Source organism: Seriola lalandi, unplaced genomic scaffold (genome assembly GCF_002814215.2).
Source record: "Seriola lalandi dorsalis isolate HSWRI2012SDOR001 ecotype SW California unplaced genomic scaffold, Sedor1 jcf7180002054748, whole genome shotgun sequence".
NCBI lineage: Eukaryota > Metazoa > Chordata > Actinopteri > Carangiformes > Carangidae > Seriola > Seriola lalandi.
Window position 1 is genome coordinate 1,391,419 of NW_019525301.1, and position 24,443 is coordinate 1,415,861.

General features: G+C 39.4%; 4 protein-coding genes across 5 annotated transcripts in view; 2 read left to right on the forward strand and 2 right to left on the reverse strand.

Annotated features, from left to right (window-relative positions):
* The first annotated feature begins 4,780 nt into the window (after positions 1 to 4,780).
* On the forward strand, positions 4,781 to 13,212 carry LOC111668650 (bactericidal permeability-increasing protein-like). The gene is made up of 16 exons (XM_023424754.2): positions 4,781 to 4,937; positions 6,679 to 6,786; positions 6,879 to 6,993; positions 7,079 to 7,210; positions 7,306 to 7,461; positions 7,599 to 7,662; positions 8,151 to 8,211; positions 8,303 to 8,394; positions 8,522 to 8,698; positions 9,460 to 9,519; positions 9,602 to 9,769; positions 9,858 to 9,925; positions 10,029 to 10,071; positions 10,154 to 10,217; positions 11,775 to 11,851; positions 12,035 to 13,212. The coding sequence occupies exons 2-16, from the start codon at positions 6,684 to 6,686 to the stop codon at positions 12,074 to 12,076; spliced, it is 1,422 nt and encodes a 473-aa protein (XP_023280522.1). The 5' UTR covers positions 4,781 to 4,937; positions 6,679 to 6,683; the 3' UTR covers positions 12,077 to 13,212.
* Positions 12,629 to 18,116, reverse strand: cdk5rap1 (CDK5 regulatory subunit associated protein 1). Its single transcript, XM_023424753.2, has 13 exons — positions 17,646 to 18,116; positions 17,454 to 17,557; positions 17,340 to 17,374; positions 17,061 to 17,161; positions 16,770 to 16,980; positions 16,514 to 16,634; positions 15,429 to 15,659; positions 15,114 to 15,211; positions 14,957 to 15,012; positions 14,447 to 14,577; positions 14,201 to 14,350; positions 13,852 to 13,992; positions 12,629 to 12,993 (listed from the first exon to the last, which is right to left on the reverse strand). The coding sequence occupies exons 1-13, from the start codon at positions 17,929 to 17,931 to the stop codon at positions 12,856 to 12,858; spliced, it is 1,803 nt and encodes a 600-aa protein (XP_023280521.1). The 5' UTR covers positions 17,932 to 18,116; the 3' UTR covers positions 12,629 to 12,855.
* Positions 18,117 to 19,557: 1,441 nt separating this feature from the next.
* On the forward strand, positions 19,558 to 23,018 carry ghrh (growth hormone releasing hormone). The gene is made up of 6 exons (XM_023424648.2): positions 19,558 to 19,648; positions 19,869 to 19,977; positions 20,646 to 20,750; positions 21,357 to 21,461; positions 21,565 to 21,687; positions 21,815 to 23,018. The coding sequence occupies exons 2-6, from the start codon at positions 19,898 to 19,900 to the stop codon at positions 21,825 to 21,827; spliced, it is 426 nt and encodes a 141-aa protein (XP_023280416.1). The 5' UTR covers positions 19,558 to 19,648; positions 19,869 to 19,897; the 3' UTR covers positions 21,828 to 23,018.
* Positions 23,019 to 23,473: 455 nt separating this feature from the next.
* The window catches only part of rpn2 (ribophorin II), an 8,218-nt gene continuing 7,248 nt past the window's right edge, over positions 23,474 to 24,443 (reverse strand). For both annotated transcript variants that reach the window (XM_023424789.2, XM_023424788.2), the window contains one exon: positions 23,474 to 24,154. In XM_023424789.2, coding sequence (XP_023280557.1) covers positions 24,139 to 24,154 — 16 coding nt within the window. In that variant the 3' untranslated portion in view covers positions 23,474 to 24,138. The remainder of the gene's footprint in view (positions 24,155 to 24,443) is intronic.

Genomic DNA, 24,443 nt, shown 5'->3' on the forward strand with positions numbered 1-24,443 from the left:
TCATTGACTAAGACCAAGGACAGGCACATCGGGATGGGAGAAGCTGTGATTGGAGCACTGGGGGAAATGGGGGCGGGCTTAAATGCCCTGCACTCACGTTCACAGGTGTTTTTCAGAAGCTGAAGGTGGGTGGAGTTATTTAATCTTTATTTAATCAGGTTCAAGAGAAACCTGAGAACTACAAAATGTCATAATCAGACAAATACACAATCAGCAAACGGAAATAACACAACTAAGACATGAATAAAAACGTTTACGAGATTCATAAAAGCTCCAGGGGTATGAAGGACTCATTTTAATTTAAAAGGTGCATAGTACCTAAAAACCAGTTATGCCAAGATTAGGGGGGACGTAAGGAATATCAAGTGGTTGCAGGATTGTGTTCTGCAGTTACACATGGGTGCAAGTTCATAAGGGGTGAAAAAGGTGACAAAGATGTTATGTTTATAAATTGCTTTCACAACCATTACGTCTACAAGGTAATTTAAATTCAGCTTCTGTCGTTTCCAGTGAGCTTGACATTTGCCCTTCTCTAGACTGTAACAAGTGTTCCATTTAAGCACAGACGGTGACAAATTAAAGGAAAAACCTGAGGAATGAATGGACAAACAGGAGTATGAAAATGATGTGAATCATATGCTGTGGCTTTCACAGTCACCAGATCTCAATTCATCTGAACACCTATGGAAGATTTTGGACCGATGTGTTAAAACACCTCGTTAAAACTCCCTCCAGTAGAGCGCAGAGACTTGTAGAATCAATGGCAAGGAACATTGAAGCTGTTCTGGTGGCACATGGTGGCCCAACAACTTACTTCAACACTTTATGTTATATATTTTGCCTTTTATTCTGATAGTCACAGTGAGAGAGAGAGACGGGAAAGTCAGGGAAAGAGGGGATGACATGCAACAAAAGGTCATGGGTCAGATTTGAAGTCAGGCCACTGCGGTTAGGACTTGCGCTAAACGCTCCACCAGGCGAGCCACCGGGGCAACGCCATGGGTCCATTTTAGCTAAATGTATAAACACCTCATATTCCAAGACAAATCCAAACAATAAGCAGTTTTATTACCTTGTGTTCATTACAGTATTCACATTCCTAATTTTAGCATAAAGAAAATAGACCCATCTGGGGCTAACGTTAATGTTAAGCTGGCACTCAACATACACCAATCAGCCATAACATTATGACCACTGACAGTTGAAGTGAATAAGATAGATTATCTCCTAACAATGGCACCTGTCAGTGGGTGGGATATATTATGCAACAAGTGAACATTTAGTCCTTGAAGTTGATGTGTTGGAAGAAGCAAAATGTGTGTAAGCATAAGGTTCTGCGCGACTTTGACAAGTGCCAAATTGTGATGGCTAGACAACTGGGTCAGAGCATCTTTGACTCGTACCACCTTCCTAAACATTGTCGCAGGCCAAGTCCACTCCTTCATGGGAATGGTATCGGCCTCTTTCAGCAGGACGATAGGCCCTGCCAATCAAGTGGTTTGAGGAACACAACGATGAGTTCAGGGTACAACAATCAATTGTTGGATAATTACCTTACATTAAAAACAGCCATATTTCATTTCAGTGGCGTATGGCATACAATGCTTTTATCCACAATTTTCAAGAGGCTGTGTGTGTAGGCTATACCAAGACCTTTCATGACAGTGCTGTGAGGTCTTTACAGTAGAAGAAAACCAAGAATAGACAACCTAAGGTGGAGTTATGCTCGGGATCATGGGAGGTCACTGTACTCTGTGGATGATAAAAGCTATATTTGTCTCGTGCTAGCAGGTACAACACAGTTACAGGAGCGTGAGGCAGATTTCAATCAGCACACTGTCATGCCCACACAGCTCTAAGAAGAGCTCTCATCAGAAAACATGAGTAAAAACACTTGTATGGGTTTACCATGGCCCTTTAAGATTACTCATTTGGTTTGACTCATACAGCAGGTTTAAATAATAGAAAGGATAGCAACAGTTGCTAGGCAGTTAGCCAGAATTGAGTCAACTCACCCATTCTTTCATATTATAATCAAGCAAATTATTCCCAAAAAAAAGAATCAAGCCTATCTCAGTTTGACAGAACCACTCTCCACCTTCCCTCTGCTGAGAAACAAGAAACTTACTTGTCCGCCTCGTCCCCCAGGAGGCCAGTGTTGGTTTTTATTTGTTAAAGATCAGAAATACATGGCAATTACTGAAAGGCCTTCACATAAACAACAGAGCATACCGTGTGTATGATTTGTTAAACCCTGGAGTCAGACCTTCAAGCACCCCTGCTGGTTGTAAATTAGCTTACTTTGGCCTCCCAGGTTAACACAGCATCGTATCACACACAGCGTGCACAAACAATGATTAGAAATATTCTCATGAAACATGAAAATCTCTTCATGGTTTGTTGGTAGTATATTTGCTTCAGTTTGGCTGCAGGTAGGAGCTGCCAGCAGCACTAAGAGAAGCAATTATACGAGCAGAAGTGGTATAATGAGCCTAATTAGCAGAAGTAGTAAGAGGTGTAAAAACGGAAGGAGTGACAGTGGATGCTGATGAAATAGTGTCAAACGGCCAACCTAGTGTGGTAGTGTGGCATGTCCCCATATACAGAGACTTACAAATTGCATGTTATCATAGTAAATGTAATTAAACATAGTAACAACTTAACAATGAGGAGGCAGAATGTTGATTAGGTAATAACTGATTAGTATTATTTTTAAATTATCCTACTATTTGAGCCCTGACTGATAGCAGCTGCTACACCAAGGACAACTTTCAATCCATGGAGGTTTTACATTTCCACTCTCTGTGTTAAAATTAGTAGGGGGAACATTAGTCCACACGGGCAGAGCCCAAAACGACATCATACATGGATGAGATTTATTTCTCTGTAGTGGCAGTAAACCCACTCTGAGCTAGCTGTGATTAGCATTGCTCATCTGAATCTCTGACTGAAATGTTGGAAGTGGAGTTGCATTGTGGGCAATCTAGGCACCAGGTTTTGACAAGGGAGAAGAATGCATGGACTAAAACAGATTATATCTCTTGTTGTGTGTTGCATTGGTCCATCATGAGGCTGATGTATTAATATACCTTAACAGGTTTTGTTTGAAACATATGAAAGAATTTCACTGATCAGAAAGTTGTACAATGATATTGAGTCCAGTGATATTGTCATCCCATCACATTGCCATTCATTGACATTAACAAATAACAACTGTTAGTTTTGAAACGGGATGTTGCTTGATTGAAGCACAGAAAAGAAAACTGCAATGATGGGATTTTACGGTTTCTTCTTTAAGCACAACGAGTTGGCCCATCAAAAGTTACAAAACCTGATAGTTACTACCAATGCTCATTGAAAATGCACACACTTCCCCCTAATCAATTCGACACAGCCCATTAAGACTACATGTTAACCAGCAGTCACTTCCAGTTATTTCCAAGCTGCTGCTAATATATGAATTCAATGCTGAATCTGTGAAGTACATTTTCTATGTTTGTTAATCTACTTTAACAGGTGTTGTTTGAAAGAAAGAATTTCACTGATTAAAAAGTTGCATAATGACATTGAGTCCAGTGATATTGTAATCCCATTAGATTGCAGCCATTCTGGGACATTGAGAAATGACAACAGTTACTCACTTTTGAAACAGGATGTGGCTTTGATTGAAGCACTGACAAGAAAATAAAGACATTTACAAAATGTGGTATTTCATATACTACCAGCAGTCATTGGTCTGCATAATGCAGAGGCTTTGCCCAAATCCTATTCAGAGATCATAAACAGTCAGCCTGTCATTTCAATCAGACTGCAGGCTATGGTAGCCCTTTAGGGTCAAACTGTTGCATTTTGACTCTCTTTAAAGAAAATGGACATGATACTTTAAAAACATAAACCTTTCAGGAAAGATTTTTATGTCAATGCTCTTTGGAAAACAGATTATTTTCAAGAACTTACTGCATGACAGGACCTTAAAATCAACTAACATACGCGTATTTTATCGTCATTCCACCCAGGACTGTTTCTGACACATGAGCAGACCCCGTTCTGTCTATGTTGAGAGGAAGAGCATGACTTTATTTTTCATCTCTACTTTGTGAGTTATGATGGAAAATGCTGAAAGACGGAAATTGTAAAATAGAAAAAACACTTGATGGCGATATGCTGAAAATAGTTTTATTCTGCCAAAGAGTTTAAAGGCAGCAGAAGCAGAAGTAGGTTTGATAAACACACCACTTACTCCTTCTTTACTGCAATCATTTGCTATTATTAAGTTTGGCTGAGGTGTTGTGGTACAGGTTTGCCTGAATTGACACACATAATTTAGAAACTGGCTTCAAGAATAATATCCCAATTTTTGAGTTTACTACTTTGTGCAAACTTGCACTTTTTCATGTACATATCGTGTGTATTGTGTATATTGTATTTATTAGTGTATATTTGGTGTATTTTTGGTGTATATTTCTTTTCTGCTGTGGTAAATGAATTTCCGAGTGGTGGGATTAATAAAGTTAATCTAATCTAATCTAATCTAAGAATTTACTGGAAATTCATACAAGGGACTAGGAAGCAGATCAGCAACAAACACAGCACAATACAAACATGCAAAGATAAATCCTGATCCCTAACTATGTCACGCATTTAAAGCTGCAGCTCCAGAGTGTTTATACTACGTAAACAACACTCACATCAACCACTGTTGGTCTTTTTTGATTCTGAGCTTTCAGAAGGGCGGGGCAGTGAGACATTCTGTCGACATGTCAAATATTACATTTGCTTATTGTTGCTGTCTGGGAGATTCCCCTTGCCAAGTCCAGTTCCTGATTGAGTAAGTGAATTAGAGGCCATGTGCCTCTGTTCCTCTTTCTCTCTGCCTTATTAGCCGACACTCTGACACATCAGCAGAGAGCATCTGGTCCTGACAAGCTGCTGCTCAGGTAAGATCGATTGTATATTTACTCTATAGAGCCATGAGATTTGTTCTCAAAGATTAATGTCTATAATGATGATCCAAAGTTAGTTCATAACCCAAAAACATACGAATACTCTGCAGGATTTAACTGTGCCCTTGACTCTGACTTGTTTGATTGCATATTTGTTGCAGAGTATGTATGGATATTCATGGATGGACCTAAATAATGTATATATTGCAAAGAAATATTAACCTAATTTTCATGAAGAACTTTGTTGTCCTTTGATTTGAGAAGCAAAGAAGTATTACATGTTGTGTAAATTGTGATAAAAGGGTGCAACACAGATTAAGAAAGATTCCCTGACCAACCACAACATTACAACAGGTAACAGGTTTTAATACCTAATATTCTGCATCATCAGTGTTGCTAGTGTTTTTGGATGCATATTTAGATGAAATAGAGCTGCTTCAGCTAAACTGAGTGCTGTCGTTTTGGTGTGTAGCCTGTGATGATAAGCAGGCTTCCTCTCTTTGATAAGCAGCTGTTTCACTCCATTTTTTACACACAGTTTTGTTGAAAAGATACCATGGCCTATTGACTATCTAAATACAGAAAAGTAAACACTTTGACCTCTACTGCACCTCCGACCCACACAGAAACTTAAGAGAGTTTTCCACTGTTAGTCACATGTCTTCAATTTTTTCCGTTCAGTCTGTTTATTATTCAGTCTCTTCTTTCAGAGAATAAATCTATCATTCAAACATGCAACACACTACGGATGAAGCAACATCATCTGCAAACCAAAAAAACTGGTTAGATTTTGAATGGCCGATGGAGCTCTTGATCACGGACAATCAGCATGTGACAGCTGAGTTTTAATGTCATGGCATATGCTAATACTTACTATATTACAGCTGTGTCTTAAAATGTAATGTACTCTTTTAGTTTGAATTGAATTGAATTATCTGAAGCGTATTTTCCACAGTGAAACCTTCAACATTTGTGTATCGAATCAAAAATGCAAACTTAAAAGGGACAAACAAATGGCAGAGTTGGCCTCTACTCTCAGCCTAATTTAATAAAACTCCAGCTTGCCTCCTTATCAGGGGTCATGTGGTTTCGCCTGCAGCACTGACAGTCAGCCCTTTCAGGCCTCAGCTGAAGCAGGAATCCATTTCCCAAAGCAGTGGTGGAAACTTTTCTCAACTACTTTGATCCTTTAAGTTCTTCTCTGCATTCACTTAAACAGGATTTTTAATACAGGACTTGTATTGGAGTATTTGTATGTTGTTGTATTGGTATATTTAATATATGAGTACTTCTCCCACCACTGACCCAGGGACTTCACTCTGGATCTTCAAGTTTACAGAGTCTTGAAAATACTCGGAAAAAGAACTCCATACACACCCGATAGCATAGATTATCTTTATCATGGAGAGTGGTAAATGATGACATTATTTAAAACCGAAAGAGCTGTGCTTTGAAAAGACACCCCTGACTTAAATAAATTTATGCTATGGGATATTTCAGTGAAGAATAAGGAAGCGGTAACTTTTAATGATAAAAAGTAAAAGTCCTCTAAATCAGGAAGTTTTCATTTATTGCTTTTCAAGTGCTCCTTGCAGAACAGCAAACATGTCAACCACACAAAAGCAGAAACTTCGCCTGATCTACTGGGGCAGGTTCATAAAAATAAAAAAGGTGAGAATTTTGCTCATGATCTTCCCCTTTTTTTCTTTTTTTTTCTTTTTTTATCTCTCAACAGTCAAGATGTCTCTGTGCGGTTGGTTCATTCTGGTGGCTCTCATCTCTACGACCTCAAGCAAAAACCCTGGAGTAAAGGTCAAGCTGACACAAAAAGGCATTGAATATGGTAGGGTTTGCAGCAGAAGTTTCCTCTTCTAGTTGGCCTCTCTTTGAAGCGCCTTGAATTTCTCATCCTCCAGTTTTCTCTGGTTTTGTTAGGCAGACAACTGGGCATGGCTTCGATCCAGCAGAAACTCAAAACCATCAAAATCCCAGACATGTCAGGAAAACAGAGGGTGTCTCCTATCGGCAAAGTCAGATACAGTTTGTCGAAGTAAGCGGCTCTATATGTTCGGCACTCATGAAAATTCTGTTGGTGAAGGTGATGTTTTATGAACTGAGCATTTTGTTTATTCTAGTATTCAAATAGTGAACGTGGCGTTACCACAGTCTGGAGTGACTCTTGTCCCGGGGACTGGCGTCAGACTGTCCATTGGTAATGCCAACCTCAGTCTGCGTGGAAGGTGGAGGGTCAAGTATCTCCGAATAATGTGAGTGAGAAAAGAAAACCTCCACCTCCTACGGCACATTTAAATCTATTTTGTGATATTTCTGCTGCAGCGGCGCCTCCTCTCTCTCCCAACAGAAAGGACAGGGGCTCATTTGATTTGAGTGTGACTGGACTCGGCATCGGCACAAGCATCGCCGTCAAGAGTGACGAGAGAGGCCGACCAGCAGTGAGTGCTGTCAACTGTGCTGCTACTGTCAGCAGTGTGAGGGTCAAGTTCCACGGTGGAGCCAGGTAAAATAGGCCCTGCTGGGCATATTACATTACGTTTGAACCTATGTGAGGGAATATAAATGTCAGCTTCCGGTTTTACTTGTCATGCTTGATGGACTGAATACTTCCCTAATTGCTGTGGTTGCTTTTTCTTTCAGCTGGCTGTACAATCTCTTCAAAAAATTCATTAACAGGGCTCTGCAAAAGACAGTGCAGAAACAGGTGAGGGGAAACCAGCCTGTTTTTGATGACCACGCTCCCTCTATGGGGATCTTATTGCCAAAGCATCTGATTACACCACTAGGGGTCCTCCTAAATGCAGCTAAAAGATTCCTCTTAAGATTTGTTCACAAAGCTGCCCAGAGCAACTTCTACTGGGGAACTCCTGGGCTAAAAGACGGGGTTGGGGTTGAGCCTGCTGCTACGGATGACATCATAATTCATGAATGAACTTCCTCAGTATGTCTAGAGTAACAGTACCAATAAATTAATGTGAAACTACAAGTGAAAGTCTTGTATTCAAAATACTATGCATAAGTGAAGAAGTATTACCAGCAAAATGTACTTTAAGTATCAAAAGTGAAAGTATTGATTCTGCAGTATAATGGCTCCTGTGAGTTTGACATTATTAGATAGTCATTACTGATTACATTTATGTGTACGCTGCATGGAGAGATACATAAGAGTTTGTCTCTTCTTTATTGTTACAGATGTGCCCTCTGGTGGCCAACGCAATATCTGATCTGAACCCTCAGTTGCAAACTCTCAATGGTAAAACATCCATGTACAAACAACATCCATCAAACACGTTTAGCTGTTTCTCTGATGCTGACTGTATGAGTGACTTTCTGCTTCCCTGCAGTTCTGGCCAAGGTAGACAAGCATGCAGAGATTGAATATTCTATGGTGGCATCACCCACAGTTACAAGTTCTTCTTTAGACTTGAGCTTGAAGGTAAAGAGTTTTACCTCTTACTTTCTTAAACCTTTCTACATTTTAGAATCCGACAGTTCAAGGTGATGATAAACAAACAGACTGTCATTGTTTTTCTGCCTCTCTCTTTTCGTCTTCTGCCCTTTAGGGAGAATTTTACAATATCGGGAGGCATCAGGAGCCTCCATTCTCCCCCGTGGCCTTTTCCCTGCCGCCCCAGATCAACAACATGTTGTACATGGGCATGTCCTCCTTCACTGTCAACTCTGCAGGCTTTGTCTACAACAGAGCTGGAATCCTCACCCTGAGCATCACCGATGATATGGTCAGTGTTTTTTTCGAAAGCTTAGCCTTAAATGCTACCAATGACTTTACATTAGAAGAAGTTCAACTACAGCAAAGCTACCATAAGGAGAAATCTAGTTTTGTTAACTAAAGCCACTTACAAAATGTTTTTTTAAACTACTCAAAGTGACAATGTAAAAATACAAAAAAGTCACATGCCAGCAAAAAAGTACCATTCAGTTAAGTTTATTGCAAAACCATAAAACATTTTTTTTTTTAAAAAAAAGCAACTATTCATGGGAAATTGCTGGAACGTCAGCTTTGGTTTTTTAAACAATAACTGCGAGTGCGGCCATGATGATTCTTCCAAAGACTGAGGTTCACGAGGTTACTCCATGATGATGTAGCTCTGTGACCACTGAGCAACGCCCACCCTCGACTTTTGCACATGCACTAAACAAAGGTCAGGTGTGTGGTGGTGGCTGCCTGACGAATGCATTGTCCGGACATGTCTTCACAGTGCTCACAGTGAATGAACAAGAGGGTTTGGCTGTTCAATTACAGAAGAGAAGCAATGGTTCAAAGAATAAAAATAAAAATGGTTCTTCTCCATTGATGACCCAACATTGTTTTTTAGTTTCAGTTAACTACATAAAAATGGCAAAAAAGTTAGTTTCTGAAAATGTAGTTAAACAACTGGTTCGATTACATGTAGTTCACTACTCCCCAACACTGGATATGGTGAGCTGCTCCCTCTTGATATCTTACTGAATTTTCTTTCCTGTCATTCTGTCGCAACAGATCCCGAAAATCTCTCCCATCCGACTCAGCACCGGGACGTTTGGGACCTTCATCCCGGAGGTGACAACACATTCCACTGATTTGATAAGAAAGATCACCTTCACTGGAAGTTTGTCGGGTATATATCTCCGTGTATTTTCAGATCAGAAGGCGTTTCCCAGGTCTAATGGTAAAACTGCAGGTGAAGACAGTGAAAGATCCCGTCGTCACCTTTGAACCCAACAACGCTACCATTCAGGTCACCGGCAGCGTGACGGCCTTCGCTATCCAACCCAACAGCACACTTACCCCCCTCTTCGTCCTGAACTTGGTGGGTTAAACAGCCGGCACGACAATAAGCCACTGTGTGATTCAGAAAAACACTGAAACTCTCTCACCATATTTATCCCACGTTACAGGACACCAGTGTCAGCACCAAACTGTTTGTCAGTGGAATGACGCTGGCTGGATCTGTCTCCCTCAACAAGTGAGTTACTTAAAAATCAGGACTTGTTCTCAGAGGAGAAAAACGGGGGCCAAAAGGTCCCTGTAGAGATGAACATCACGGTCTAATTTTGCCTCATTTGCAGAATGGCGCTGACCCTGGGGACAAGCTATGTAGGACAGTTTCAGGTGAGGGATGAATTTTAACATGATTCCCAGTGTGTTTCATCAGCTCCAAGTCAACGAACTAACCCCAACCCCTCACCCACAGGTCAGTTCCCTCAGCAGCATCCTGTCAGTCGTCCTCAGATTGGTAGTCATACCCCAAGTGAATGGTGAGTTTGTGAATTTTCGGTTTGTATTCTGTATTAACTAGGTGCCGTGTCAAGTACGCAGACTGTTACATGCAGATCAACACTGAGCACAGAGTTCAGGGGATTTTGTTTAGACTCTGATGTAAGTTTCAAATCCAATCTACTTAATGCCTACATTTCAAGCAGAAATACCAGTGGGTCCCAACCTTTTTTTGTCTTTTTGTTTGGTATCGACACCAGCCATTATGTTCCTCATTTGTTCATTTGAACCGAGTTTCAATTAAATGGCATTTAACACTCTTAATTATATAAAAAGTGGATACTGTTACAACATTTTTAGCCATTTGAGCAACAAACCACTTTGGTCCAAACTGAAATTTCATGGACCGCCATAAAATATATGTACAGACATCCATGGTTCTCAGACAATGTGTCCTACTGACTCTGGTGATCTGCAGACTTCTCTTCTAGCGCCACCACATGTTGAGATTTTTGCTTTTTATTGAAATATCTTGACAACTATTGGATGGATTGCAGTGAAATTTGGTTCATGAATTGAATTGCAGGATGGGTGATTTGTGATCACTTTGATTCCCTGAACTTTAATCTAGCGCCATCATCAGATCTAAATACTTTGGTTGTCGACTAAGTGCCTGCAAGACAAAATACTAAAGGTTTTCGTTCATACTACTACTACTACTACTACTACTACTACTGAGAAAAGCACTTTCCATTTCTCTTAGTTACTTTGACTTCTCTGCTTGCTATCTGGTTTTCACCCTTTCTCAATTCAAACAAATGGTGTAAAGGTTTTAAAACTTACTGAGGATGATGGAAGCAGTAGCCTGTGCAATCAGCCAATCGGAGCTGGCAGTTTATTGGTTACTTTGTAAACTATCTACAGACCATCCTTGCCAAATATCATCGAACACAATTACAGTCAGTGAGTGAGACAAACACAAGGGGAGAAATGAGATGAGAGACCATAGTCGCAGAAATAAATGGGGAATGTGGGGGAGTGAGATGTAAGAGGGAAAGAAAGAGAGAGGGAGGTGTTAAAGCTGTTAAATTTTTAAGATGGACTACCTGGATTATGGTATATATATATATATATATATATATATATATATCTTTTTTTTTTTAATTCATACCATATCAAAGTCTCTCTGATCACCCTCTGCTAATTTACTAAATGTCCTCACCCCCCAGTCGGAGGAGACAGGAAATGTGTCTTTCTTGTTGTCCTTCATAAAGAACTTTGTATTTGTTTTTATATAACCACTTTGCACATTGATAGCATCTTTAAATTTTCATCAAGTTTTGTTTTTTCATTTTCATTGTAATAAGGTTGCACCAGTTTAAAAGTTGTTAATTACTCTCTCAGCATGCGTGTGGTGTTTACTGTATTTCTTTTTCATGTTTATCATCTTTTTATGCAAAGCACTTTGAGCTGCATTTAATGCATGAATTGTGCTGTATAATTATCTTGTGTTATAAATCCAACCTTAATAATATCATTATAATGTTTGCCACATTTCTGTGACTAGTTAATCTAAATGTATTCATTTCACTCCACAGTTCAACTTGCAAAGGGATACCCACTTCCTGCAATTGGAAAGATGAAGCTTGTGAACACTCAGGTTCAGGTCCTGAAGGTCAGAGACATTATATTCTCGATAAAAGTACCTGCATGTGTTACATGTATTATATCACTGGCATTTTATGAGGGCTAATCTGACATTAAAAACATGGTAGAAAACATTTTAAATATCTAATTGATTAACAGAATGAATCATCTCAGAGCTGTTATTAACTGCTGTTGCTGTGCTTTTCTCCAGGACTACATGCTGATTGGAACAGATGTTCAGTTTGCAAGATAAACTGCATGCCTTAAAACTCCCAGGATGCCTTTCTGCACTGAAGCACGCCATTATGTAAGCACAATCACAGCAAGAGCACAACTACCTGACAGAGAAATTTCGAAGAAATCAAGTGTTGTGCAAGTATTACTTCTCCTGCAAGCCTGAGAAAAGCATGCCTCTGGTTTGCATTTGGATCTCACATCAGATTTTTATCTTTTCTTTTTTTTTTATATATTGTTTTTTCTTTTAAATGTGAACTGTGTCCAGCTTTTCTACATGTGAAATGTAGCGAACCTCTCCACGAGGGTTACTGCAGCCCTGTCATAACAGGCGACAGTCTGCAGGAGGATGGGGGGATTTGCTGCTGTCACCATAATCATCTTTTTTTGAAATAACGTGCTCCTTCCAAAGCAGATCACAGCACTTTCTCCTGCTGACTTTAGGCAAATTCTTTCTCAAAGTTTCCAACTTTGTAGCTCACGCAGCGATTGTATAAATGTGCTGACCAAATGACATTTTTAAACCAGTTTGGAAAATGTCCACAAAAAAAATAAAAAAAATGCCATGACATCAATCTGGCACCACTGCTGACAGCAAAACAGACAGTATTCTTTTAATTTATATCATCCAAACAGGTTTCAGTATCTTAAGTAGTTTAATATCTACATACACACAGACGGTACCGACAGCATAAATAATCCATTGCAGTTTTCGTAGCTCATCGTCTGTAGAAAAACAGCCTCCATGTATCTTCAAAGTCAGACAAGAGAATAGAACAAAGTGTGTTGTCACCTGTGTCAATCGACGGTGTTGACTGAGGCCACACGTTCATCAACCCGGTGAGTAGGCAGAGTCTCACAGTGCTTCACTGAGCCTCTCAGGGAGCTGTGACCGAGGGCTCGACCTCTCAGGCTCTGGGAGTTGGCCGACGATATCTACGTTAAAAACACAAAACATCAAAACAATAAATGACTGAACGATGAAATCTCTGAAAGTACCGTACTGTGATGATTGTTGAAATGATCGTCCTAACGCTCAGTGGGAGAAAACATGCTTTTTCATGCTGTTATCTTTTAACTTTGATTTTATGGTTGTTACGTCACAGCTTGACATGAGTTTTATGTGACTTTATTAAAGGTGTACCTACACCCCAACATCTGGAAATGTTTATTTTGTGACTATTACGGAGAGACTTGTCTCCATCTCATACTGATAACTGGGTCTTTGAGGGTGACAGCGATGTTAGTATTTGAGAGATGGTAACATTACAACAACATAAACACATAATATACAATATATGTTATTATTTTAAAATGATCATTATTAAGAGTTGCATGCTCAAAAACTGAGCTGATCTGCTTCATCAGGACTGTGTGCATTTGATCAGACTGAATTGACAGCGATGAAAAAGACTGTCGTCAGATTCAGATTCAGATGTTCCTGAATCCTGATTGGTGCACACAAGTACATGACATCACCTTTTTTCCTACTGAGCCACACACACCCACTCCAAACCAGGGAGAGGATAAATGAGAAATACAGAAACTTTCTCAGGTGAAATAACAAACGCTGTTCTAACTAAAATAGTGTTAAAAAAAATCTTCTTTCTAACAACCTTAAAATATCTTTGGCATTTCATTACAACAACTTCTTGTCACTTAATTTTTACCGCTACTAATAAATCTGTGATAATTTTATATCTACCAATAATATCAGCTGTATCTGTCACACTCTATTTGGAAGAAGATTTAAAAATGTGTGGACCAGGACGATCTGTATGAACCGAGCCCTACCTTCACCAGCACATAGTCTCCAGCATTGATCGGTGCAGTGTTGGATTCTGCGAACTGAGCAGCAACGTCCTCTTTGGGGAAAATCACTTTCATATTGCCATCAGTTCTCCCACACAGGTCCTCGGCTGATCTTTTACTTTTCTGCATCAAAATGAAACCCAGAGATGAGCAGTGTTGCTTGGTAACAACCTGGTAAAAGTACAACATCCATATACCCATTTTCTAAACCATTTATCCTGTGCAGGGTCACAGCAGGGCGATAAATATATAGTAGATATCATATGTATTAAAGAGCGAGCCTAACACTGCTAACAAGTCACCGTGTGCCAGTCATGTGTGCAGTACTCACTCCCTCCACCAGGACGAGCCGCGTGCTGCCGATGAGAGCGGCGTTGACCCTCGCAGCTTCCTCCCTGAACACACTGATACACTCCTCCAGCCTCCGCCGCTTCACCTCTGCCGGCACGTCATCCTGCAGCCGATGGTAGGCGCTGGTTTTCTGGGTAAGATGAGGGAGACTGGGATTTAATTCTAAACTTGACAAAAGATTTTTTGGTGTAATATACATGCACTCTACAAACGCACAAGAGCTCACCTTCCTCATACTGTAGGCAAAAAGGAATCCCACGTTGTAGCCCACCTCTCTGATCAGAGACAGAGTCTGCTGGTGGTCGTCTTCCGTTTCACCGCAGAAGCCGGAGATGAAGTCACTGCTGAGACTCACCTCTGACACACAGACAGAAATGATGTGTAACACACCAGGGTTCAGGGTTTTCTGTTCTCTTTAATGTTTAATCCCTCTGCAGATATAGCTGTATTATTCATCAACAAGTGGCTCTGTTGCATCTTTTTTAAATATTTGGCTTGAGATTTCTTTGGGCTGCGGACAATATTTGACCACCAGCTGAAACCTTCTATTACCATGCTAAACTGCATGTTCATGTTATATATGTTTTAATATCTTTCCATTGTGCAACTTCAGTGGGTTTGAGGACAAGTCTGGCCATGTAATATAAAGATTTCTCACTATGTGCAAGTGCAAAATAGGTGGATACAAAATAAAGCTGGAGACAAAATAAAGAAAAACCTGAATTCCATAACCTACCTGGGATGATTTTCTTAATGTTCTTCACAAGATCAAGGTAAGCCTCTCTTGTGTAGCTGTATTTTCATTTTTTTTTTTAAAGAAAAAGAGGCATTATCAGAACACTTACTAACATTTTAAGAGACCTTATAAACTGAATAGCGCGACGGTTTCTTACCCACGACGCATTGCTTTCAGGACCTGGCTGCTCCCACTCTGGGCTGGAAGGTGAATCTGGCTGCAGATGTTTCTTCGTTCTGCAATCAGATGCAAAACCTGTGAACACCAACGCAGAAACCAGGTCAGCAAGCGCCAGTCAGCCAAGTTAATATGGGACTTATACACAGAAACAGACGGGGGTTCGGTCTTGTTAGTTGGCACTTTGTTGAACATCTATATTTGTCATCCAAGTTGGAAATCAACACTGGACTGTCATTTTGAGAATGTGTTTTCAGCAGCTGCTCTGTCAACAGAATTTTTTTTAAAAGCTGACCTCGTCAGGAAAATCCTTGGGATGAGGGGAGGTGAATCTGATCCTCATGTCGGGATCGATGAGTGACACTCGGTCCAGCAGGTCAGAGAAGCGCAGGCCTCCCTGTTTTGTTCGGTAAACCGTCTTGAAGCCGCGGCTGTGCTGGGTCAGGTCCGAGCCGCAGAACTGTTCTTCTGACGTGTCTCTGTAGCTGTTGACGTTCTGACCCAGCAACGTCACCTCCTTCACACCCTGAGGAAAACATCCACCACACAAGCACTGGTCAGGGACGCTGTTCACTCTGGAATGTTAATATTAATCTTGAACGCTGAGCATCACCTAGCAATTAATACCAAGTGTCAATCTGAGTTATTCATCTTAATGTACAGACCCGTACGCAAATAGACCCGTACGCAAATGATATATATATATATACAAATGTACATTTAAAAATGATATATAAAACCTTTAGAAATGAGAAATTGGAACATATCTATATATATATAAGCCTGTCAATATACAGTATGTTGGTATTAAATACAGTTGGGTGAAAATTAGTGAAAAACATAATTAGGCATATAGAATTTGTATATGTATGTTGTTTTAATAAACTTATACATATAAATGAAATATATATTGTTAACATATATGCTTGCAACATATAAAAATGAATCACAGATATTTTTAAAGTAAATATACAAATTTTACTATGAGTATTTGTATGTTATAAACTTATATCTTCATATATCTAGAGAATGTATATATATGATCACAGTATATGTCATATATTACACCTCTTAGTTGGTACCTAGCTTGAGAGGTTACAGTTACACTATTAAACTAAAATATAATCAGATTTTCTCTAATACAAGTTCAGTTAAGTTGCCATATGTCACAGTTACTGATGTTAGAAATGATCTGAAAAACAGTTGCTCACACAAAACTTTATTTCTGAGGACGTTAATTAGAAAAATATTACTGTCTAACAAACCTGTTGTCTAACAGCCCTATTGTCAGTGCAGTCATTGGTCTAACAGAAATGAAACCCTTCAGTTATAAACAAGTGTAGGAAACTGACTGACTTTATCATTGAGGCCATAACTTGCCTGGTCAGAGAGCAGACGAACTTCCTCAAGAATAGAGCTGACAGGTCGACTCCTCTCTCTGCCTCGGGTGAAGGGGACGATGCAGTAACTGCACATGTTGTCACAGCCTCGCATGATGGACCTGCCGGACACATAAAACCATCAGATGGTACATTATAAAAGACTAAGAGCTGCTGAGAATTAACAGGAGGTGGTGTGGAGGGCGAATAACCTCCCCCAAAACCATCATTGCCACTTAACAAATCCACACACTCACACAAAAGCACTGTGTCCCTGAGGGGCGTAGTGGACAGGCATGATGTCAGCATAGGTCTCTTCTAAAGACAGCAGCACGTTGCTCGCCTGAAGACCTCCGTCAGCTACAGTCAAGAGGCGGGGGAGGTCGCGGTACGCATCTGGACCTGCGAGAACGTCGACCAGCTTCTCCCGCTCCAGCAGCTCAGTCTTCAGCCTCTCTGCCATGCAACCTGGAGAGACACACCCATTAACATTTCTCAGTAGCCGCTGTAATCCAATCACATATGTGTACATTAGTGAACTCACTTACCTAAAATCCCAATTTTCATTGGTGTGTGGGTCTTTAACCGTTTTCTTTTCATAGCTGTGAGTTGCTGTAGTCTATTCCAAATGGTCTGTTCAGCTTTTTCTCTGTTATGAAACGAGTTGAGGTTTCTCTGTTAGTTGGTGCATCTAGCATGTGAAAACCTTGTGATGCAAATTTTACAAAGTTTATATAATTGTTGCACATACAAAAGCAGCCATTTAGGTTTTTCCTGAGACTGTAACATTAACATTAAGTAACATTTAAGCTACAACACTATCTTACCTTATGGAGCATGTAACCAGAAGGACAACGTCTGCCTGCAAGCAGAAAAAGACATCTTAACCTAACTGCGCTGACTGATTAAAATGGTCAAAAAAAAGCAGGACTCAGCTGTACCTCATTTAAATCACTCGTGCGTAGATATCCCTTCCTCTGTAGTATGGACCAGGCTATCTCTGTGTCGTTCACATTCATTTGACATCCATAGGTTTCAAAATACACTGGAGCAAAAAACAAAACACAGATTCAGCATTTGTCCCAGACAATCAACATGAACTCTGTCAATAGCCTTCAATCACAAAGACTAACCTCTCCTTGAATTCCCCATCTCCAAGTCCTCAGAGAGATAACCATGTCTGTCTGAGGACTCTTCATCTGCAGGTTGAGTCTTATTAACTGAAACTCCTTTGATGAAATCCTGAAAATTTGGACCAGAGGACAACTGGGTCCTGAACCTGTCCACAGCTGTCCTCCTCTGCCTTGAATTGACACTGGCCTTAGCTAAATTAGAGCAACATCTGGTTGGGATACACCTGACAGGTATCCAGTGTTGGGGAAGAGTAAACAAGGGTTTTAAAGTCCTGAGGAATTCCATGCTTAGCTAGCTATAGCACAAAGAGCAAAGGCTAACTGAAAGCTCTAACAGAACAACTCAGTGAGCTGCCGTAGTACTAACTCGTAGCTGACATTTTGTTGTTTTTCTTGCTGAATAAGTTACTGCATGTGTGCGAGCTGCATTGGCTAAATGTCATTCACGCACTCCTCAAGTGGAGCCAAAGATGTCTAAATGTCAAGAAGGGTATCTCCCCCTTCCTAAGTAACGTTACACAAACCCGGAAAAGCGTCTGAATGAAAATGTTTTTATGTATCGGTGTTAGTTTTGGGAACAGTGGCATGAGCTCTAGCTTATAACAGCTAATGTACAACTACCAAAACTATTCAGAATGATATACGCTTTTGAATTCAGCTGTACATGGGTAAAACTGAAGTAACCGTGAGTGTTAGCTTTCAGAAATGTACTGAAATGGCGAAGTGTTAGGAGACAATTCAGTATCTTAACCAGACTTTTTATTATCAAACAGCTCGATTAAATCCTGGAGGCCAAGTCTGAAAAAAAGGAATGGTTTAGTACTTCAGGGTGTCCTGCTCAGCGAAGATGAAAGTAAACATCAGAGAATCATCTTGCACCCTGGCTGTCCGTTAGCCAAAGTCTTCCCCTGGTCCGTCAAATTTTACGGTCCGTCTAAAAAAAAAAAACCCTTCACTAAAAACAACGTTCCGGGTGGCGAAAGCTCTGAAATGACCTTTTAGTATTGGTATAACCCTCACATCTCGAATGAATCTTTATTGGTGAGATATACAGATCCCACTTATTTTTCAAGTCATGGACCCAATCCCTGTGCACTAATGTCTTTTTACCTGAAAAAAACACTGTCAGTATGTTTGCTATCACCCCATCTGCAGCACCAATACAGGATATAAACGGCATAAACCATTAAAACAATGCAACCTGTTTCCCTGCAACACATAACTGTTAAACATTAAACATTATAAAATATGGTCATTTTTATTCAAATGCCTTTTAGTTTTTAAAGCAGCAATATGCAGTTTGATTTCATTTTGTTTTATTTGAATGTAAATTATTTTTTAGCATTGTGTCCAATAATAGGCACTTTTAAAGCGGCTTCTACTTTTTGTTTGTTTGTTTGTTTTGATTTGTCTATTTGTTTTTCTAACCAGGCTGCATTGGACACAATTCTCTCAAATGAAAGTCTATAATGCATGCATGCATTTCCTCACAAGCTACATTATTTTTGGGAGCGATTTGCATAATGACTGTATAAGACAGAGATGGTAATGTAATGGCTCTTAACAATGTTAATTATCAACTGTAAACTATATCTCATCCTACCACATACTATACATTTATTATTATTATTTATTTTTAAATAATGTTTTTTCATTTGTTATAATGAAATAAAACTTACACTGTAACCATGTATAATATATGTGGCATTTCTGTATTTATTTGTTCATGCCAATAAAGCAAATATGAATTTGGTAAAGTAAGAGAGAGAGAGAATGCAGATAGCTCCGCTCAATGGGGGAGAGAGAGTGAGAGAGAAAGATCATGTGTGATGTGGGAGTGACTGGGAGCTACAGGTTCAGTATAAACTGACTATGGATGCACGGATAACACACAGTACTGTTCCAGTGTCTCTTTTGTCCAGTGTTTCCTGGCACTCAGTGATGATGAGAGAGGAGGGTACTGAATAAAGAGGAACTGCAGGGAATTCACATAAAATATCAAGGTAACTCTGACAACATTTGAATGTACATGTGAATTAATGTAATATCTGTGCTTTGATCATTTTAAACATTTTAAATTCAAATTTGACATTTTCCATCTCAGAAAACATCTCTGCCTGCTGCAACTTCAGTGCCTTCTGCAGAGCCACAAGGCTGCCTGAGAGGAAACTGTGGTTTCAGCGTTTTTTCTAATGTAATTTCTACTCCTGTCATTTATTCTAGCCGTCCATTCTTCTCCAGGACTAGCTGTGATGATGGAGAAAGCTGCACTGCTCCTGTTTTGTTGCCTGGTCATGTCTTTATCAGGTTCCCCGCTCTACCCATCCATTAGGTAAGTCCTGACAGATTTACTGAAATTTTTCACCTCTTGTTCATTTCCATTATTACTGTATTTTATAAGTGTTTTTAAAGTTATTTAAAAAGCTTATGCCTGGTCAGCTCAGCGGCTCAGATTTATAGTTGCCTATTGATGAGAAAGAAGCGGGGAAGACTATTGGTTTGAATAAAGGATTTTTTTTAATTGTGATACTGACAAATTCAAACACTACTCTAAATACACTCTGTAGATTATCTGCATAAAATAAATGTTGCTAAGCTTTAGAGAACAGCCTATGTCTTTACCAAGTGAGATGGAAAACATAAAGTTAACTTAAACATTTAAGATGAACAAGTCTAATAACACACAGAAAATAACACTCAAACCTGAAAGTTAATGACTTCTTATGCTAACAGGAGCCAAGGTGTCTGGATTAGTCACTTGCACATGTTGCATTTACACAACAGCTTGATCACAGTGTCCTGTGTCAAAGCAGAATATGTCATTTTACAAGAGCTGGAGCATTTTGTACTTAGACTGAGGATCATCTTCGTCATCAAAACTCTGCATTATAATTCTATCAGTTTCTCTTTTGGGTGAAAAATTGTCAGTGTGGTTATAATGTGTGTGAGGAATTTTGAATACAGTGTTCTATTCGTTTAGTTAATGGGGATATTTCTCAGGTTCGGCCAGAGGGACACATCCATCCTGATGACATCTTCTATAAATAATCCAGCAGAGAAGCTGCGCGATGACACAAGTCCTCCCAGGGAGCGAGCAGAGTTACGGTCAGTATGTTAATGTGGACTGAGTGGCCAATGTAAAAGATGGCTTAAAGGCTCCGTTGACCTAAATTACATTTAAAAAAAAACACATATTTTATGTTTCTCATTTACCTCTCATGGTATCTACCAATGTAAGGCAGATACATTTGAGATATCTGCCTCTAAGACTTCAGCCTCCACCCCAATACAATACAGGTGAATGACATTTCTGTTTATGGTGCACACAGCATTTATATTTAAATTTACATTTATATTTAATTGAATTCAGCAGCACCATGTCCTTTCATAGGAAGTGTCTGACAACAGTTTATTATTATTATTATTAGTAGTAGCAGTAGTAGTAGTAGTAGTATAATAATAATTATTTATTAATTCAAAAGTAGTTCCAAAGAAATCTGTTGACAGGTCAGACAAGGATATTTCAAAGATCATTTGTGAGAGAAGAAGCTGGATAATTTGAAATCCTCTGCACCCATATGTGCAGACAGATAACAGATCCTCTGTTGTTGCTTCACTATACTTGAATTCACTTTTTTTTCTGACAACTGTTGAAAAATGCTGTTGTGTAATAACTGAACTTACCTGAATTGTCCACTGTCTGATTTTTAGCTCAGGACGTCACGCTGACGCCATCTTTACAAACAGTTACAGGAAAGTCCTGGGCCAAATCTCTGCCAGGAAGTTCCTTCAGACAATCATGGGCAAACGGCTCAGGTAGGTGTTACTAGAGGAATGATGTCACTCCGGTATATTCAAATCCAACAGGATATCGACAGAAACATTGTAACATGAGTTGTTGGTGTTTTTTTTTCCATAGTGATGAAAGCGAGAGCTACATGAAGCGTCAGTCAGGCATCTATGAGGGGACGTATAAAGAAGATCTTACATCCATTCAGAGCAATCGGAGATACAGAGTGCACGGGAATGCCATGGGGCCCAGGTGAATCAATACTATCAATACACCCATGGAAGCTGAAACATACAGACATTCTAATCTGATGATGATGATGATAATAATAATAATGACATGTTAGTCTGTCACTAACCTGAGTTTCTCCTCTGTACAGACTGCTGAGTTGAGAACTGTGGATCGGACAATCAGAAAGCTGCCAGTGCTCAGCACCCCTTCACCCCTTCACCCCTCACAACCATCACCGCTTGTTTTCTTACACCTCCTCCGACCTGCTCTTTACAAATGCAAATCAAATTGTCATTTTTCTATTCCCATTAAAAGCTGTAAAGAAAAACCTGCAACTCAGCTCATGACTGGAAAAAAAATGGCACTGAGGAACTTTTAAATTGTCTAATCTGAAATAGCAATAATGAATAATTAATGAAATCTCAAGATTCATCTCAGAACCAGTGTGGTGAGAGAGAGTAAAAATGTATAAATGATAAAGTTTTGAGGTGTTTGTGCTTTAATTGAGGTAATTGTTTCCATTTTTATCCTTCTTTATCCTTCATTTCAGAGGAACATATTGCACTTTTTATACCTCTACATTTATTTGACAGCTATAGTTAATGTGTCACATTAAGATGTTGTATACAAAACATACAGGACCAGATTAGATTCATTTAATGAGCTGTGCCTATTCAGTTGCCCAATTAGTCATGCAGCCCTAAAAACATTCAATCAGTTAATAAGAATGATGTATTGACTAAGATTAAACTACCAAATGTATTTCAAATGAGCTCCACCTAAACCAGCGACCTTAAAATGCTGCAGCGTTGATTGCATCTGTAATAATTATCCAATAATATACGTAATAATGTCATTCTACATAATGAGTACTTTATGTTTTTAGCTTTTACGCCCATTTGTTCACACGTCAGTTGCCTGATTCGACCTCCTCTCAGGACTGTGTGGGCGCTCAATCCACATTTCTCACTCTGCTGTGAGCTGCGTGGCTCCTTTTAGACTGGGACTCCTAATAGAATTTCTTAAATGCAGATCATTTGGCACAGCAGGAAAACAACAGGTGAAATTAGCATCAGTAATGGCTGCATTCCTTTCAGAGCGTTTCAGGACGCTGCTGCTGCTGCTGCTGCTGCTGTGTTTGCTGGTCACTGGTCTGGTGTAATGGGATGTTTAAATGGAATGAAGCCATCATTATCGTTATTAATGACACCGGACCAGTGCTTTTTTTTTTTTCTGCTAAGGTGATTCAAAATGCCTGGCCAATGTGGAGTTACATCAAGAAGTAATCGTTTTTCGCTCTTAGAAATGAAATGTCGCATTCATAAATAATAATAAAGTGGTTATGTTTCAAACCCGTTCTCTCTTTCTGTTACAATCCTCCACCACCGCTCAGCAAAGATACACCTGTAGGAAAAACAAGACGGAAATTATGAGGGACAAAACAATAAGTATAAATAACTACATGAATAAATGCAAAATAAATAAATTTTGATAATGAAAAATTCTATTTCTGTATTTTTACATTATTCATTTATATGTTTTATCCTTCATTGGGGAAATGTGCAGCAAAAAAAGTAAAAAAATGGTTTAAGGTGTTCCTGATAGTTTTACCTGAGGATGTGAATACTTCTTTCTCCATTGCTTCTTTGTTTAAACTGCAGCAGACTCTCCTGTGTCTCCCTGACTTCTGTTTTCCACTCAACCTTCACAGTCTCAATCCATTCAGAAGAAATACTTCATTAATATTTAAAATATGCTCTGTGTTGCTTTTTATTTTCTCTTCTACAGAAAGACGCACAAACTTGGATTCACCTCAATTTCTTTATTTCCTCTTCTTCATTACAAAAACATCATATCCGCAAATTGCCTGTATTTTATTATTAACAATTTTTCTGGGGGACGCAAACTCTGTATCAAATGGGAAGCTACTGCTCCTCCGACACATCTGACGCAAACAGGCAAAACACGCTGGCGTAGTTAGTGATGATCCAAATGTCAGTGCTCCTGCCAGTGGTGTTTTACCATGAAACATGTTGACTCAGAACTTCAGTAAGGAGGTGAAATGGGCACTGAGCAACAACAAAGAGGAATGTACAAAAAAAAAAAAGAAAAAAAAAGAAAAGAAAAAACACAAATGAACCCAAATTCCATCAAGAAAACCACAAATAAAAATCCCAGCTCACTTAGAAAACACTGGCATGTTGGACAGTAAGAAAACAAATCTCACAGGAAGATGAAGTGCAATGATCAGTAGCTTTACAGCCCTCAGTGAATCAGAGAATCTGTTTGTCCTCAGACACGCTGTCATGTCTCAATTTCTTCCGTTTGGCAACACAGACAAACTGCATGTTTAAGCTGTTGATTGGACTCTTGAACTGCCATGCCATGTTTAAAGTCTGATTTTGTTGAATGACTCCTTGGAAACAAAAAGATGATCTTCGTCAGTGTCTTCTTTTAATTTTTTTCTTGCTCTTATTTTTTCTCAATTCTGTGGGAGAGAGGAGAGAGTGGATATTAGTTATCACCAACATGAGACGAATGAATGATTGAAGGGTTAATCCATGCATTGTAATGTGCAACCTTCCACAACAAACAGAATGTAATTTGGCAAGAGCAACAGACAAATGTCCCAGTTTCAGATAGCGCATACTTTGGTCCATGAACACAAAACATGTCACTCAAACGTGATGGTACAACCAGAACCATGAGTTTAACCACAATGGAGGGATTACCAAAGTGCTGCTATGGCTATGGTTGTAATGATCATGGGGGGGGGG

Bases quoted from the DNA above. Each gene is read 5' to 3' on its own strand.
- ghrh (XM_023424648.2), top strand. From the start codon at position 19,898: ATGATGGAGAAAGCTGCACTGCTCCTGTTTTGTTGCCTGGTCATGTCT. The intron at 19,978-20,645 runs GTAAGTCCTGAC...GATATTTCTCAG, and splicing joins CCGCTCTACCCATCCATTAG to GTTCGGCCAGAGGGACACAT. The intron at 21,462-21,564 runs GTAGGTGTTACT...TTTTTTCCATAG, and splicing joins ATCATGGGCAAACGGCTCAG to TGATGAAAGCGAGAGCTACA.
- LOC111668650 (XM_023424754.2), top strand. From the start codon at position 6,684: ATGTCTCTGTGCGGTTGGTTCATTCTGGTGGCTCTCATCTCTACGACC. The intron at 7,211-7,305 runs GTGAGTGAGAAA...CTCTCCCAACAG, and splicing joins GTCAAGTATCTCCGAATAAT to AAAGGACAGGGGCTCATTTG. The intron at 10,072-10,153 runs GTGAGGGATGAA...CCTCACCCACAG, and splicing joins GCTATGTAGGACAGTTTCAG to GTCAGTTCCCTCAGCAGCAT.
- cdk5rap1 (XM_023424753.2), bottom strand. From the start codon at position 17,931: ATGGAATTCCTCAGGACTTTAAAACCCTTGTTTACTCTTCCCCAACAC. The intron at 17,558-17,645 runs GTTAGTCTTTGT...TTTTTGCTCCAG, and splicing joins GATGGGGAATTCAAGGAGAG to TGTATTTTGAAACCTATGGA. The intron at 17,375-17,453 runs GTACAGCTGAGT...TTCTGCTTGCAG, and splicing joins GCACGAGTGATTTAAATGAG to GCAGACGTTGTCCTTCTGGT.